We start from the raw sequence: 16,137 nt of genomic DNA, 5'->3' as shown, positions 1-16,137 counted from the left end.
AGCTCCTTATCACCTCCCATAGCCCACCTATTGCATTACAATCCTCCATCAAGAATAACAATGGGTGAGAATTTCCATATAAATAAACCAGAATAGGTATTCCCTGTACTAAGCACAATTCAGCAGGAACAGTCCACTAAATTTGCTCATAGTCTGTACAGAGAGATCCCATAAAACTATGGCAGCATAGGTATTCCCTGTACTAAGCACAATTCAGCAGGAACAGCCCTTAAGTTTGCTTATAGTCTGTACAGAGAGATCAACACTATGGCAGCATAGGTATTCCCTGTACTAAGCACAATTCAGCAGGAACAGTCCCCTAAATTTGCTTATAGTCTGTACAGAGAGATCCCATAAAACTATGGCAGCATAGGTATTCCCTGTACTAAGCACAATTCAGCAGGAACAGCCCCTAAGTTTGCTCATAGTCTGTACAGAGAGATCAAAACTATGGCAGCATAGGTATTCCCCTGTACTAAGCACAATTCAGCAGGAACAGTCCCTAAGTTTGGAAAATTTGGCAATTGAGACCCATTGACAATGACAGACCAGGAAAATTTGGCACAGACGTAGGAAAGCCTGGGTTTGGTTACTGAATCTGAACTGCATTTTGGGATTTGTAATTCTACAACCTCAGGATGAAGGCAGAAGGTGTCACAAAAACATGTAAAATCAGAGTTAATTTATTGACAAGACAAACAGGTAAACAAGCAGCTGAAGTCCATTGGATTTATAGAGGTCATTGCACACGTGAGCTCCATGCAGTATCATTCCTGGGGCTCCTCTAGCAGTGGATTAAAGGCCACATACAACACGAGTTTGGAAAGCAAGGCCCATATTCAGAGCATCCGGTCAGTGTATTGGGGGTAGGAAACGACTCCGTTCCTGCTATAAAATGTATCTCTCACTATTTTGCACCTTCCATGGATCGGAGCCTTAGCTTCTTTCACCATATCATCTGCAAGAAAAAGGTTAGGGGTCGTTAACATGGGCGCAAATGTCTTTTCTGTCTTACCCTTTACACACTCCTTAAAACAGTACAATCTGCACTAAATCTGCTTTCTGGTTGCCAAGATAATTGACCCCTAGCAACGACAGAGCAATTGAGGTGTCAGGTGAAAGACAAGCAGAATAGAAGAGTTTAGGGTTTCTGTACATACCTAATCTCCAGCCATACTCCCAGGAGGAGAGAACTGGATGAGGATATTTCTCCTCTGGGATAATCTCCTTCCTCTTCCTCAGATACAGGGACCTTCCTTTACCCTCCTTGGAGAAGCCATCATAGAGTAAACTGGAGGTGTGCGGAGAGGCAACTCTCATCTCCCCCAACTCCTCTTCTTCTGGGAGGCCACAGGTCGGCTCCTTCGGTTGCATCACTTCTGGTTTCTTGGGGACATGAATAGGGGGCAGCAGGGTGGTCCTAATATTGGGCAGAGACCCTTCTTTCCTCTTCCTGCTCTTCTCCTGGAGGTTCTGTGGATTCTCCTGTTTGTATCTCAGCTTCCAGTACATCCTGGAGGCCGTTTCCTTCTCAATCAGCTCCTTCCAGCAGTTCTGGTTCCTGGTAGTGAGCAGGTCCTTCATCCTCACCACAAGTTATGTAATAAATCCCTTAATTTGCTGGGGAGGTGGATGGGATCCAAGAGAGGCAGCAAGTGACTTGTGCAATGGGATAAGCAGGTCCTGCAGCTCAGAGTGGAGTTTACTGTGAGTCTCCCGGGAGACTGATACTGGAGTGAAACAGGAGGAGGAGGAGGGAGGGAAAAGGACTCGACATGAAGCTGAAATCACACTGGGCTGTCACACTGCTCCAATACCTCTATATATTGCACTGCAACCCCAAAGGAGGGATTTTATAGTAGAGCTTTACCCCTGGGGTATAAAATCACTAAATACTTCTAATATCCTTATCATTTACAGTAGGGGGTACATTATCCCTTATAATACATGAGTGATACTCAGAGTTCCCTGTATAACTCAGCCTGCAGCCTTGTGTCTTTATATGGTCACAGAACAACCCCTCAGTGACTTCTAATATCCTTATCATTTACAGTAGGGGGTACATTATCCCCTTATAATACATGAGTGATACTCAGAGTTCCCTGTATAACTCAGCCTGCAGCCTTGTGCCTTTATATGGTCACAGAACAACCCCTCAGTGACTTCTAATATCCTTATCATTTATAGTAGGGGGTACATTATCCCTTATAATACATGAGTGATACTCGGAGTTCCCTGTATAACTCAGCCTGCAGCCTTGTGCCTTTATATAGTCACAGAACAACCCCTCCGTGACTTCTAATATCCTTATCATTTACAGTAGGGGGTACATTATCCCTTATAATACATGAGTGATACTCAGAGTTCCCTGTATAACTCAGCCTGCAGCCTTGTGCCTTTATATGGTCACAGAACAACCCCTCAGTGACTTCTAATATCCTTATCATTTACAGTAGGGGGTACATTATCCCTTATAATACATGAGTGATACTCAGAGTTCCCTGTATAACTCAGCCTGCAACCTTGTGTCTTTATATGGTCACAGAACAACCCCTCAGTGACTTCTAATATCCTTATCATTTACAGTAGGGGGTACATTATCCCTTATAATACATGAGTGATACCCAGAGTTCCCTGTATAACTCAGCCTGCAGCCTTGTGCCTTTATATGGTCACAGAACAACCCCTCAGTGACTTCTAATATCCTTATCATTTACAGTAGGGGGTACATTATCCCTTATAATACATGAGTGATACTCAGAGTTCCCTGTATAACTCAGCCTGCAGCCTTGTGACTTTATATGGTCACAGAACAACCCCTCAGGGATAAAAATAATGATCAAATCTGGAATCTATTGCTCAGTAACCCCCCAAAACAAAATGATTTAATAAATCTGATATATCATTTATTTATATCCTGTATTCTCTGACATCATTCACGAAAGTCACATGACCTACAGCCCGAGACAGACAAGAGAAGGAGGCGGGGCTTGTGTTGCAGACTGCAGCATTTATTCCAGTTTATTTGTTACAAGTAGAATTTCACAGTGAGGCACAAAGCACAATAGGAAGCATCACAAAGTCATCAGCGAATGTTTCCAAATATAGTGTTATGTACTAAATACCATAGAGGGTAAGTGGGCGGAGCGTCTCCGGGTGAATAGAAAGTGATTCTTTACAAAGGACTTGGAAATAATTTAGTCATTAAGATTGAGATTTTATCATCGGGTGAGAAAGTGACCCCCCCGCGGGGCATTAACCCCAAGCCCTGCCACATGGTTACGGTCTCTATAATATCTTTATATTCAGGGGTCACTAGAGCAGTATGTTCAGCTTGATTATAGATAAAATGTGTGATTATATTGTGCAGCTTAGCAACCCCCTAAGGAAGACATGAGAAGCCCCTGGTTGTTAGAGGATGCTGGGAGTTGTATTTTAGTAGAAATGTCATTGATTCAGATAAGTCATCATACAAAGGTGAATATAAAACGTATCCCAGCTCATACCAGATAATAAGGTGCCTTTAATTCCATTTGTTATGAGGATTCTGAGCACTGAATATACCTTCTCTGGAGCTGCCATATTGTTTTTCTCAACCAATCAACAGCTTCACACAAGAGTTAAAGAAGGTCCATCTGCCCCCAGTGTCTAGTATTCCTCTGAGTTCTAGAAGTGAGAGGTGGAGATACGTATTCTATCTGCTCCACGGGCCTCTTGAATACCTACACAGCCATAAAAGCCCACGGAGGTTATGGAGAGACCATGGAGGGGCCCTATGGAACAGGCCATGGAGGGGGCCTATGGAAAAGGCCATGGAGGGGGCCTATGGAAAAGGCCATGGAGGGGGCCTATGGAGAGACCATGGAGGGGGCCTATGGAGAAGGCCGTGCAGGGGGCCTATGGAGAAGGCCGTGCAGGGGGCCTATGGAGAAGGCCATGGAGGGACCTATGGAAAAGGTGATGGAGGGACCTGTGGAGAGGCCTATAGAAAAGGCCATGGAGGGACCAATGGAGAAAGCCATGGAAAGGCCTATGGAGAAAGCAATGGAGAGACCTACGGAAAAGGTGATGGAGGGACCTGTGGAGAGGCCTATAGAAAAGGCCATCGAGGGGCCAATGGAGAAAGCCATGGAAAGGCCTATGGAGAATTCGATGGAGGGACCAATGGAAAAGGTGATGGAGGGACCTATGGAAAAGCGATGGAGAAGGCCATGGAGGCGCCTAAGGAAAGGGCATTGAGGGCCTATAGAGAAGGCCATGGAGGGGCCTATGGATAAGGCTATATAGGGGTCTATGGAGAGGCCTATGGAGGCACCAATTGGGAAGGAATGCCCTCATACAGTATAGAAGGTGAACTTATAAACAGAATATATTCCAGGGTCTGTGGTAGTGATTTAGCAATATAGAGGAAACCTTATCTGACTGTCCAAATGTCCATATACAGTCTACTTTATGTTGGCTATGTCTCGATGGCAGAGGTTCCCAAACACAAGGCCTTTGCCCTCTATTTCCTTGTAGGTCATGTATGGAAGTCATATCCCATGCACATTGGTTCCTTGTAAAACTTTACTATGAAAGTGCTGGTTCCAGTAAAAACCTCAACCCCAATTCACACATCTGAAATATAGACACGGAGCAGAGATCAATATACAAAATACACCCGAACAGTGTCGCACAAGCTGTGGAACTGAGAAAAGTGTCTCCTAATCGGAAGCAGAGATTAAGCACAGGCGGGAAGAGTGTGGGCCTTAGTAGTAGTATGGCAGCTCCCACCGCTAAATATATAAACAGAAATACCATTCTTACATGCAATAAGGCACCCTTTCATACTTACTTGCATGCAAACTACACGGCAGGTAACCCCTCTTTATAATTAGGGTACTGTCAGTACACAAAAGGCACATGTGACCAGTCCCCGGGGGGGGCAGTTGGGGTTAACCCACAGTGAGAGATTTTATTGGTTCATGGTAAGAGATAAGAAAGAAGGAGGGATCAGTAGTTATGGTTCATGCGATAATGAATAATTCCAGTTTATTTTCATTCATTCACTTAATATCATTTAAACATTGGGAACGCCATTGGCCGCTGTTCTGTGGTCACGGGCCCTCGGCTCGACAGGGGTTAATAATATTAAACACATAAATAAACCCATAAGCAGTGAAGGATGGAAATGAAAGGGCGGATACTTAAATTATTGCCTGATCTTCTAAAATGCACATAAAATTTGTCATTTCTCTAGTATAAAAAAAAAAAGTCAAATATAAAATTTTACGGAATGATTTCCACTCCCCGACATTCTTAGCTCCATATAATCAATTCATTTTTATGCATTTTTTAATCCTTTTTTTTAAAGGGGTGCAAGAATTATGGGACAGTGATGTGGAATGGGCTCCCGGGAATGTGCTCTTCACCCCATTTCACCACCAGCAAATAATCCCCTCTCTCCTTCACATGGTAATTGACAGTGTAGTGTTTGTTCCCCATGTGTTTGATAGAGACCTCCTCGCAGGGCAGGGTGGGGCCATGGACCCCCACCAGCAGAATGTTGGAACCTTCAAAAAAGCAACAGAAGTTTCATATTAAGAAATACATTTCAATTTTAAGTTCATCCACTTAAACGGGTTGTTCACCTTTAAATTAACTGTTAGTATGCTGTAGAGAGCAATATTCTGAGACCATTTGTAATTGGTTTTCATTTTTTATTATTTGTGTTTTTTAACGTATTTAGCTTTTTATTCAGCAGCTCTCCAGTTTTCACCAATCTGGTTGCTAGGGTTCAAATTCCCCTAGCAACCATGCACTGATTTGAATAAGAGACTGGAATATAAATAGGAGAGGCCTGGATAGAAAGATGAGGAATAAAAAGTAGCAATAACAATACATTTGTAGCCTTACAGAGCATTTGTTTTAAGGTGGGGTCAGTGACCCTAAAAGCTGGATAGAGTCAGAAGAAAATAGACAAATAATGCAAAAACTAGAAGAAAAAATGAAGACCAATTGAAAAGTTGCCTAGAATTGGCCATTCTATAACATACTAAAAGTGAACTTAAAGGTGAATTACCCATTTAAAGGGGTAGTTCACCTTCAAGCAACTAGTTGTTTTCAGACAGATCCCCAGAAATAAAGACTTTTTCCAATTACTTTCTATTTTCTATTGTCACCGTTTTTCTAATACTGAAGTGTAAAGTGTCATTTTTCACCTTCTAAAGCAGCTCTGGTAGGGGGGGTCTCCGACCCTGTAAACTGTTCTAAATGGATACATTTAGTTGATCCCTTTCTTATCTTTGTCCCTGCTGAGCAGAATCTCTGGGTTTCATTAAAGGCAGCTGATGTAAAATGTAACATTTTATGTAAACACTTGATGTAAAATGTAACTGCAAAATGTAACAGTTTAGAGTGTGCACCTGAATTACTGAGCTGTCAGACTCAAACACCAGAGACAGGGACATTCAACTTTAAACTTAGATTTTGGAAAAACAGTAAAAAATAAATAATGGAAAGTTATTAAAAAAAAAAGTCTTTATTTCTGGGGAACAAACTTAAAACAAAGGAACTGAAATATAATGCTTGGAAGGTGAACCACCGGTTAGAATGATGTAGAGAGGGATATTCTGAGAAAAGTGGTTATTTTTTATTATTTAAGGTTTTTGACTTATCTAGATATTTATTCAACAGCTCTAAAGTTTCAGCAATCTGGTTGCTAGGGTCCAAATCCCCCTAGCAACCATGCATTGATTTGAACAAGAGACTGGAATATAAATAGGAGAGGTCTGAATAGAAAGATGAGTTATACAAAGTAGCAATAACAATAAATGTGTAGCCTTACAGAGCATTTGTTTTTAGATGGGGTCAATTTGAAAGCTGGAAAGCGTCCAAAAAAGACGGCAAATAGTTCAAAAACTATAAAAAATAAATAATGAAGACCAAGTGAAAAGTAAAGTTGCTTAGAATTGGCCATTCTATAACCTACGAAAAGTGAACGTAAAGGTGAATCTCCTCTTTAAGGTGTTGTACATGGGCCAGCTCCAGAGTAAAGGGGTAGCTTAGTTTAAAATAAAATGTAGACATCAGTATTGTAAGATCATTTACAGTTAGTATTTTATTAGAAACAACTGAGCCAGCAAACCCATGAGTGTAAAGGGCCCTGCTGTGGTCTTGACCAATAGGCAATTTTCAATATTGCAATGGTTGCTATGGTTCTGCCTGTAAATGGCCAATTGCAATGAGTGTGGTCCTTATACAGTCCTGCACCAATCACTTATTGCTTTAGGTTGTGTATGTGACTGACAGAGAAGCACATGCCCCCCATAGTGTAACATTAAAGGGATACTGTCATGGGAAAAACAATTTTTTTCAAAATGAATCAGTTAATAGTGCCGCTCCAGCTGAATTCTGCACTGAAATCCATTTCTCAAAAGAGCAAACAGATTTTTTTATATTCAATTTTGAAATCTGACATGGGGCTAAACATATTGTCAATTTCCCAGCTGCCCCAAGTCATGTGACTCACTCTTTACTGCAAGCAGGGCTGGACTGAGAGTCAAAACAGGCCCTGGCATTTCAGGTACACAGAGGCCCAACCAGCCCACACAGAGGCCCAAACAGACCCCACCAGCCCACTAAATACTGATTTTCTATGGCACCTTATAGCAGCCCCTCGGGCATTTGCCAGAACCCACAGATTGCCAGTCCGGGCCTGACTGCAAGTTGGAGTGTTATCACCCCCCTCCCTTCCCCCCCCCCCCCGCAGCCAAACAAAAGAACAATGGGAAGGTAACCAGATAACAGCTCTCTAACACAAGATAACAGCTGCCTGGTAGATCTAAGAACAACACTCAATAGTAAAAACCCATGTCCCACTGAGACACATTCAGTTACATTGAGAAGGAAAAACAGCAGCCTGCCAGAAAGCATTTCTCTCCTAAAGTGCAGGCACAAGTCACATGACCAGGGGCAGCTGGGAAATTGACAATATGTCTAGCCCCATGTCAGATTTCAAAATTGAATATAAAAAAATCTGTTTGCTCTTTTGAGAAATGGATTTCAGTGCAGAATTCTGCTGGAGTAACACTATTAACTGATTCATTTTGAAAAAAAACATGTTTTCCCATGACAGTATCCCTTTAACACTGCAATGTTTAACCCTTGTTATTAACTCACTAAATATTGTATCTCAAAGTAAAACTCACTCCTGTGCTTATATCCTTTCAGTACTTGAAGAAAAAGTTACTTTAACACGTTTTTTTGATTTTACATTTTCCCCCGGATTTTACATCATTTTTTTCCTGGTCCCCTAAAAAAATGTAAAATGAGGGTTCTACTCTAAATTAAAATAGTTTTTGTGTGTGTGTCACCATTGGTACGTGAATATATCTTTTTGGGGCATTTGCAAAACCTGCAGTGTTTCAGCTGTTACTGAATGAAACCCACGGACTAGTTAGAACACTTCGCTATTTTATCAGATGTTCTAGTTGATAAGTGGAAGTCGGTTGGTTTCCTAATTCCTCCAACAGAACAAGTAACATCCTCACCTGCTTTGCTGCAGTCTACAGTAAAAGTGCTCTTCTGTCCCAAGAAAGCCTTGGATAGGCCGGCCCCTTTGGATGTCACTTTGGTGGCGTCTGATGCAAATCTGGGCAAAGCGCTGTACGTGGTCTCCGTGGAAGCTCGGGTTACGGACTGAACGATGATAGAGGACGTTTCACTAGTGCCACCGATACCCACAAGGCGCTGACCTAACAAAGAAATGCACACTGGGTAAGAGAGCACTGGCTGATCACATAGGGAGAGGATTGTTTAAGAGACGGTTCATAAGGTAAAAAAGTTTGCCACTTTGCATCATGGGAATATTTGACAGTAATCCTGATGGAATCAGACAGAACATGGAGGTGAGAAAGTGAAATATTTTGCCTGGAATTAGAGTGTTTAGTCTATGCAACCACTGCTGCTGTTAGGAGAGATTATAACGTAAGCGTTATGAACGTAATTACATTAATAAATACACCTGCAGGAGTTACCTTCTTCCACTGTATTGTGTTTGGCAGCAAGATATTGGGTTGCACCCTCATCCAGCTGGAGGGCAGGTATATCACCTAATAACAAACGTCAGATAATGTAACATAATGGGAGTAGGAATATATATATAGGCGATGCATTGAATCCAGGATTCGGTTTGGGATTCGGTTTGGGATATGCAAATTAGGGTCTGGGAGGGAAATGACATGACTTTTTGTCACAAAACAAAGAAGTAAAAAATGTTTTCCCCTTCCCACCCGATTCAGTATTCGGTGGATTCCGTGCATCCCATATATATATATATATATATATATATATATATATATATATATATATATATATATATATATATATATATATATATATATATATATATATATATATATATATATATATATATATATATATATATATATATATATATATATATATATATATGCCAGTTATGTAACTTAGGGTTATAAAGTAAGGTAACTTCTACCCATGTTACAATGAAACTCTAGAGCCCTATGAAAAACCGAATGCACTGATTGGCTACGTGTGCGTACAGCTCTGCCCACTTTCAAGTTGCATATACACAAAACTTTGTGTAAAATGTGATTAATAAATGCCGGATCTTTCCTTTCCGGTCAAAGGAACAACAGAGGTAGCAGGCTCTCTAACGCTTGTGCATGGCGGAGAGGGGTCCAGATATAAATTAAATAGCTCAAAATTTTAGCTTTTTAAAGTTTCCCTTTAAAAACACTGTATGTAGTGAGCACAGCAGAAACCAACCTGTGACCTTGGCCTTGAAAGGACTGCCGACAATGTGGTTGGGCCCGCCATATTTCACTCCAATCATGTAAATCCCTGGAGCCATTGGAGTGTAGAGAACTTTGTATCCTTCCGGGCATTCCTTGCACTCCATCGTTACCTTGGATGGCCCCTCGATTGTCACCGACAGGGCGCCTGGTCCTGCTTTACTTGTATTGATTATAAATTCTGATAGTTTACCTGCCCAGAAAAAGACGTATAGATAAAGGAAATGTAGGTATATGTTTAAAACATTAGAGAAATGACAAGTGGAACAGCTTGGTTACTAAGAACACCAGTTATATGATCTTGTAATAATTGTATCTCAACACTAGATGGGGCTAGACAACCACACTTCTGTAACATGCAATTACAGGTAGTGTTCCCTTAGAACATTCTATCAAAGGTGCCAGTTTAGTTTAAATTGGTACACAGGGAGGAGGTGCAGACTTAGCTTTGGCCAGAGTACAGGTAAATATTGGCATAACTCACACACACACACAGCAGTGAGAGACACACAGAGTATGAATGGCTCTTTCCCCATCTAGTAGGGAAGAAGCTCACTGGCACACAAGACTGGCGGTGGCCCTTTAATTGCTGTTTTCTAGATTTAATAATTGCCCAATGTTTCTACCTCTCCTACATGAGAATAATGGAGGAGCTTGGCCGTATTTGGGAATCGGTTTTATTGGACTTTTTTTTTTTTGCTCAATTTCGGATTGATTGACTTTTTCCTTTTTTACCTTTTCAGTAAAGCACCTCTTTGTATTTCATGTTAATCACTTTAACTGTTTCATCTTTGAATGTACCTTTGCACTCTGATCCACGATGCTTGACAAAGGGGCGTGTCCCGAAACGCTGCACTTCCGCTTTAAAAATTTTGCAAGGTTGTATCCTGCAACAGCAGTCTTGTGTGCCAGTCTTCCCTATGTGTATTTGGAGTTTGCCGTAGGCTCTATCACTGGGCACCAAGCTTCTCTATGTTATTAGCATATAATGGGTGTGTGAGAGCTCTCTCTAAAAGTATCTTTCCCCATCTAGGACTAAGAGGGGACAATACCCCATGTACATTGTCAGTGTGTCACCTACTCCCAATGCTTTTTGGAGGCCCACAAATGAAACACTTGGCCCCAGGCTGGCACCAGTTGTGAGATGACCCCCCCTAAAGAAGTTACTAGGGGCATGTAGTGATTGTGGGATGGGATATCAGGAGACGACAGTATGACCCTATGGATTAATCGTTGTGAGACAACAAAACCTATAACAAAAATTGGCTTCCATAGTGTGTCTAATGTGACTGAATGCTCAACTTCATAAGATGTGCTGAATGTTCTGCATTGTCCGCAGGACTAATCTGACAGTTGCTAGTGACGAGGCCATACAGGAAATGGATGAATCAGCAGCGGCCAGACAGTAGGCAGTTTCCGTATGAAGGCGGTATATTTAGAGCAACAATAACCCTAAATAAATGTATCTGTTCTAAAACAAAGGGGGGTTCCAGGGGAGCCAAATGCTCCTGCTCCTTATCAGGTGACACAGACAGACACTGTGACATCTCGGCAGCTGGAACTGTTTGCAGAACATCAAACTGTCAGTGCAACTACCCCCACTGCTGTATGTTCTGCGCTGATACCCCTGGCTGAATGATAACGGCTAATGGCACCTCTTGTGCCTGGTGGTTATGTTTGCTTGTTTAAAGACACATAGCTTTTAAAAACATCTTTAAAAGCAAGATTTAGATTTAAAGGGGAACTATCACAAAAATGAAAATTTAATATAAGCTTCAGCATACTGAAATAAGAAACTCTAAATACAATTCATTAAATATTCTGTACCATTTCTGTATTAGAGCTCACTCAAATAACTGATTCTAGTACAAACAAAATCTAACAAAATAACTGCCTTTTGCACAAATTCTGCATGTAGAGAGACACAATAATAATACATGCTCTAGGCAAAAGGAGTCCCCATAACATATACTGGATCTGTCAGTGAATATCTGACACCCAACTGCTGCATGAAGAGAGAATGAAGAGAAACAGATGCAGAGAGAGGAATAGTGAAGATAAACTTGATTATTTCAGAATCAGTACAGAATATTTAATTAATTGTATTAAAAAGTTTCTTATTTCAGAATGATAAAGCTTATATTACATTTTTATTTTGGCAATAGTTCCCCTATAAGGCTGCTGTATAATGCTACAAGTACAGCAGATCTACTGCACTCACTATATCTTCCTCAATGGTGTAGCCAGATATCTCTTCAGGTTGAAGTGAGCTGCCGTCTTTGCAGCTGGCCCAACGGGCACTGGCATAACTAAAGGTCCATGGACATGACTGCAAACACTGTAGGTGCACCGGCCCCTTTCATACTGGGCTAAGTCATGCCCATGGGCAGGGTGCAGCCACAAGGTTCTTAGTAGAGGGGTGCCAGTAATTACTTACCTGTGGTACCAGTCTCTAGTCCGTCTCCATAGGCAGTAACTAGCCCTGGATCTCCTTCCTGTCCAGCCTCCCCTACTCGGACCTTAAATGGACTGCCAGGAACGTGGCTCCCGTTAAACTTGACGTCTATCATATGGATGCCATTCTCCCGGGGCATAAAGCGTACAGCGTACTTATCTGTTGGCACAGCAGTAATAAGGATCATCTTAAGAGCGTAAGAAACATTCTCAGGAAAAGCTTATGGCAGCTCCCACCCTTACATATAAATACAAATACATAAGAGGGAATGCTTTACCTGGTTCCAGTTCAGTCACATAACATTCCTCCACTGCGCCTGATGGACTGTGCATCTTGGCATCAATCTTGCCCCTAGCACCATTAAGCCGTATGGCAAAGGATGCTGGTTGGTTAACTTTTAATCCAGATTCCTGAAAATAAAATGTAATACATCGGGAAAAGGCGAAAAACAAGCAAGTTCCAGTGGGTTTTGGCAGGCCAGTTGCATGTGATAAAGAGAAGGTGCTCAGTCTCTGTTACAGACATTGGATCTTTCTTACTTGCACTGCTGCTTAAAGGAGAAAAAGCTAAAATTAAGTAAACTTTATCAGAAAGGTCTATATAAATACACCAGTAAACCCTCAAAGTAATGCTGCTCTGAGTCCTCTGTCAAAAGAAACAGCACATTTCTTTCCTTCTATTGTGTACTCATGGGCTTCTGTATCAGACTTCCTGTTTTCAGCTTAAACCTCCAGGGCTAGGGCTTGAGCATGCTCAGTTTGCTCATCTCTCCCTCCCAGAGCTAAGAGTGAACAGGGAAAGACTCAGGCAGGAAGTGATGTCACACCAAGCTAAAATGGCAGCTGCTTTCCTAAACAAATAGAACTGTTTATTCAGATATGGTAAAGCATTCTGCAGAATAAATATAGTGTTATAGCTTGCACAATGTGGCTAACCTATGGCAATAAACTGCCTCCGTAGCTTTCCTTCTCCTTTAATCTAAGAGGAGACTGAAGCATCCCAGCTGAGCAGGGCCACACTTAGGGCCCCCAATCAATGTAAAAAGACTATGGTCAAAACTCAAGGGATAAAACCCTACATCATAGTATTATGCCCAACCTGTGGACCTCTAGATGATGGACTACAACTCCCAGCAAGCAGAAGTGAACACTGGGATTTGTAAACCAACAACAGCAAAAAAGCTGCAGGTTGGTCACAATCTCAAGTCAAAAGCCCCCTCTGTTCTCCCCAGAAAATGGGGTAAAAAACTACATTTTCCTAGGGCAGTTTCTATTCCCATATCATTGGCCTCTGTCCGTCTATTTAGCAATATATCTATAGGCCAATATCTTCCTCTACAAATACAAATAAACAACAGAAAGATGGAAACTAGGGCTCATTCTGGGTTGAAATCTCATATATAACGTGTATGTTATATTTTAACAATTAGATCTGGAGCACTTCATACTCTGCACCTCACCCCTTTAAACTAAACACATATAGAATCCACTACATGCAGGGCTAATTAGCAATTCATTTAAATGCATGATGCAGACTGAACTGATTTATGTGCAGCCATGCATCTAAATTAATTGCTAATTAGCCCTGCAGGTAGTGAATTCCAAATGTGTTCAGTTTTAAAGGGGTGAGGTGGCAACCCTAGGCCGAGACAGAGCTCTGAAAGCCCGGCAGGGTGGAATAAATGTTGGATGAGGGGCACTGCAAAAGGAATCAAAGGATATGGAAACCCTCAAAACAAATGAATGAACATTTGATCAGCTCTTCTAAGCAGTGATATTAGCAGTTTTACAACGATTAATATAATGAGTGTTAAACAACATTGCCACCAGCTGGCCATTGGGGCACACTGGTCCCAGCTGAAGACATTGTTAGCTTTGTAGCCTTGGTAGCTTTGTATTCAGGAGGAAGGCTACTTTATTTCATACCTTGGCACCCACACTCCCCATTCTACAGAAGTGTCCTTTAACTTTGCAACTGCCCCCAGGTATGGAATGCTTGTGACCTGGGGGTTTCACTCATTTGGATCACTATGACTTAAGGCTGTTATGGATCATTCAAACAATAAATAAATTCCATAGGATTGTTTTGCCACCAATATGGATTAATGCAGGGTAGTCCATATCAAGTAGCAGGTACTGTGTTAGTCCAGGATAGAGTCCTGCAGGCACCCTGTGAAATGAGGGGAGGATTTTCAGGTGCAGGTACAGATGCGGGTCAGTTTGTGGGTCTCATCTAAATTTCTTTACTTTTACAAAACTTGTTTCTGTCCCCGCCCACTTTTGATGATGCAGCAACATCACTTCCTGTTTGATGGAGGTCGGCGGGTTGCGGTTAAAGGAAGTTGTGAGTCCAGGTTGAGTAGCAGATCAAAGTGGGTAAATATGCGGGTTGCAGTTCGGGTCGTGAGCTGCAGGTTGCGGGTTTGGGTCTTAGAAATTGGTTCCGTGCAGGACTCTAGTCCAGGTAACTACAGGTTATTTGATTAAAATGCAGCCTATAGGAGACGTCCTTCTGCTAATTCAGAGCTTTCTGGATAACTGGTTTCCAGAAATGGGGTCCAATATACTTCTGCACTATTTTCCTTTTTTTATCCTGTCTTTCATCAAATCAAGACTGGAAGTGTCACCTGGTTGCTAGAGCCAGTGGACCTGACAACCAACAAGCAGAGAGGGGATTTCTTTTATGATTGTGACTTTACTGCTCAGTTTTCTTCCTTCTCTGTTTGGCCTTCATTGTGATATTCCAGCAAATGATTGGTCAGTTTAGCAATTAAGCAGCAGTTTGGCAAGTAAAGTTGTAAAAAATGGCTCAAAAAGAATGCAAATAATAAATGACTGCAACTGTATCATGGGTCTCCTTTTATGAGAATGAGCTCTTTCTTCCTGCCCTAATTCTAAGGTGAGTGTCCCCTTTAAGGGAAAACATATTGGTGACAGGACTAGAATCTGGGCTATTTCTACTGTGGGGAGATCCATTTATCACAGCTTTGTATTGTAATAATGTCACAAAGTGAACTATTGCACTCAGCTTGGCTGCTACAGACGCCAGTTGCCTTGTTCAACCCCACAGGAGGAAGAGAAGGCTGATATCACATTATATATATATATGACATTATATATAAACACTCACAGCAGCTGCACGTGATTGGGGCCAGAGGGGAGACAAGGGGACTCACACAGGGAGTGGGAACTCAGTACAAGATACAGGGTTACAGATCTATTGCACTCATCCTGCCCTTAAAACTGTCTAAAATAATCAGGTCTGCAGAACCATTAAACAGGTGATTCACCTCTAAGTTAACTTTTAGTGTGTTATAGAATGGCTAATTCTAAGCAACTTTTCTATTGTTTTTCTTTTTTATAGTTTTTGAATTATTTGCCTTCTTCTTCTGACTCTTTCCAGCTTTCAAATGGGGGTCACTGACCCCATCTAAAAAAACAAATGCTCTGTAAGGCTACAAATGTATTGATATTTCTACTTTTTATTACTCATCTTTCTATTCAGGCCTCTCCTATTCATATTCCAGTCTCTTATTCAAATCAATGCATGGTTGCTAGAGTAATTTGCACCCTAGCAACCAGATTGCTGAAACTTGAGAGCTGTTGAATAAAAAGCTAAATAAGTCAAAAACCTTAAATAATAAAAAATGAAAACCACTTGCAAATTCTCAGAAAATCCCTCTCTACATCATACTAACCGGTGGTTCACCTTCCAAGCATTCTTTTCAGTTCCGTTGTTTTAAGATTGTTCCCCAGAAACAAAGACTTTTTTTTTTGTTTCTCCTATTCATATTCCAGTCTCTTATTCAAATCAATGCATGGTTGCTAGGGGAATTTGGACCGTAGCCACCAGATTACTGGAATTGCA

General features: G+C 41.5%; 2 protein-coding genes across 5 annotated transcripts in view; both read right to left on the bottom strand.

Annotated features, from left to right (window-relative positions):
• Positions 1-524: 524 nt before the first annotated feature.
• On the bottom strand, positions 525-1,926 carry LOC108705105 (protein ATP6V1FNB). Its single transcript, XM_018241912.2, has 2 exons — positions 1,161-1,926; positions 525-958 (listed from the first exon to the last, which is right to left on the bottom strand). Exons 1-2 carry the CDS (start codon positions 1,582-1,584, stop codon positions 840-842), a joined length of 543 nt encoding a protein of 180 aa, XP_018097401.1. The 5' UTR covers positions 1,585-1,926; the 3' UTR covers positions 525-839.
• A 1,064-nt stretch (positions 1,927-2,990) lies between these two features.
• The window catches only part of flnb.L (filamin B L homeolog), a 159,246-nt gene continuing 146,099 nt past the window's right edge, over positions 2,991-16,137 (bottom strand). For all 4 annotated transcript variants that reach the window (XM_018241908.2, XM_018241909.2, XM_018241910.2 and 1 more), the window contains 5 exons: positions 12,548-12,680; positions 12,253-12,429; positions 9,790-10,008; positions 8,532-8,735; positions 2,991-5,552 (listed from right to left, as the gene is read on the bottom strand). In XM_018241908.2, coding sequence (XP_018097397.1) covers positions 5,365-5,552; positions 8,532-8,735; positions 9,790-10,008; positions 12,253-12,429; positions 12,548-12,680 — 921 coding nt within the window. In that variant the 3' untranslated portion in view covers positions 2,991-5,364. The remainder of the gene's footprint in view (positions 5,553-8,531; positions 8,736-9,789; positions 10,009-12,252; positions 12,430-12,547; positions 12,681-16,137) is intronic.

The sequence above is a fragment of the Xenopus laevis genome, chromosome 4L (assembly GCF_017654675.1).
Source record: "Xenopus laevis strain J_2021 chromosome 4L, Xenopus_laevis_v10.1, whole genome shotgun sequence".
In the NCBI taxonomy this organism is placed as follows: domain Eukaryota; kingdom Metazoa; phylum Chordata; class Amphibia; order Anura; family Pipidae; genus Xenopus; species Xenopus laevis.
This window is presented reverse-complemented; position numbering and strand designations above follow the sequence as displayed.

Bases quoted from the DNA above. Each gene is read 5' to 3' on its own strand.
- LOC108705105 (XM_018241912.2), bottom strand. From the start codon at position 1,584: ATGAAGGACCTGCTCACTACCAGGAACCAGAACTGCTGGAAGGAGCTG. The intron at 959-1,160 runs GTATGTACAGAA...TTTTTCTTGCAG, and splicing joins GGAGTATGGCTGGAGATTAG to ATGATATGGTGAAAGAAGCT.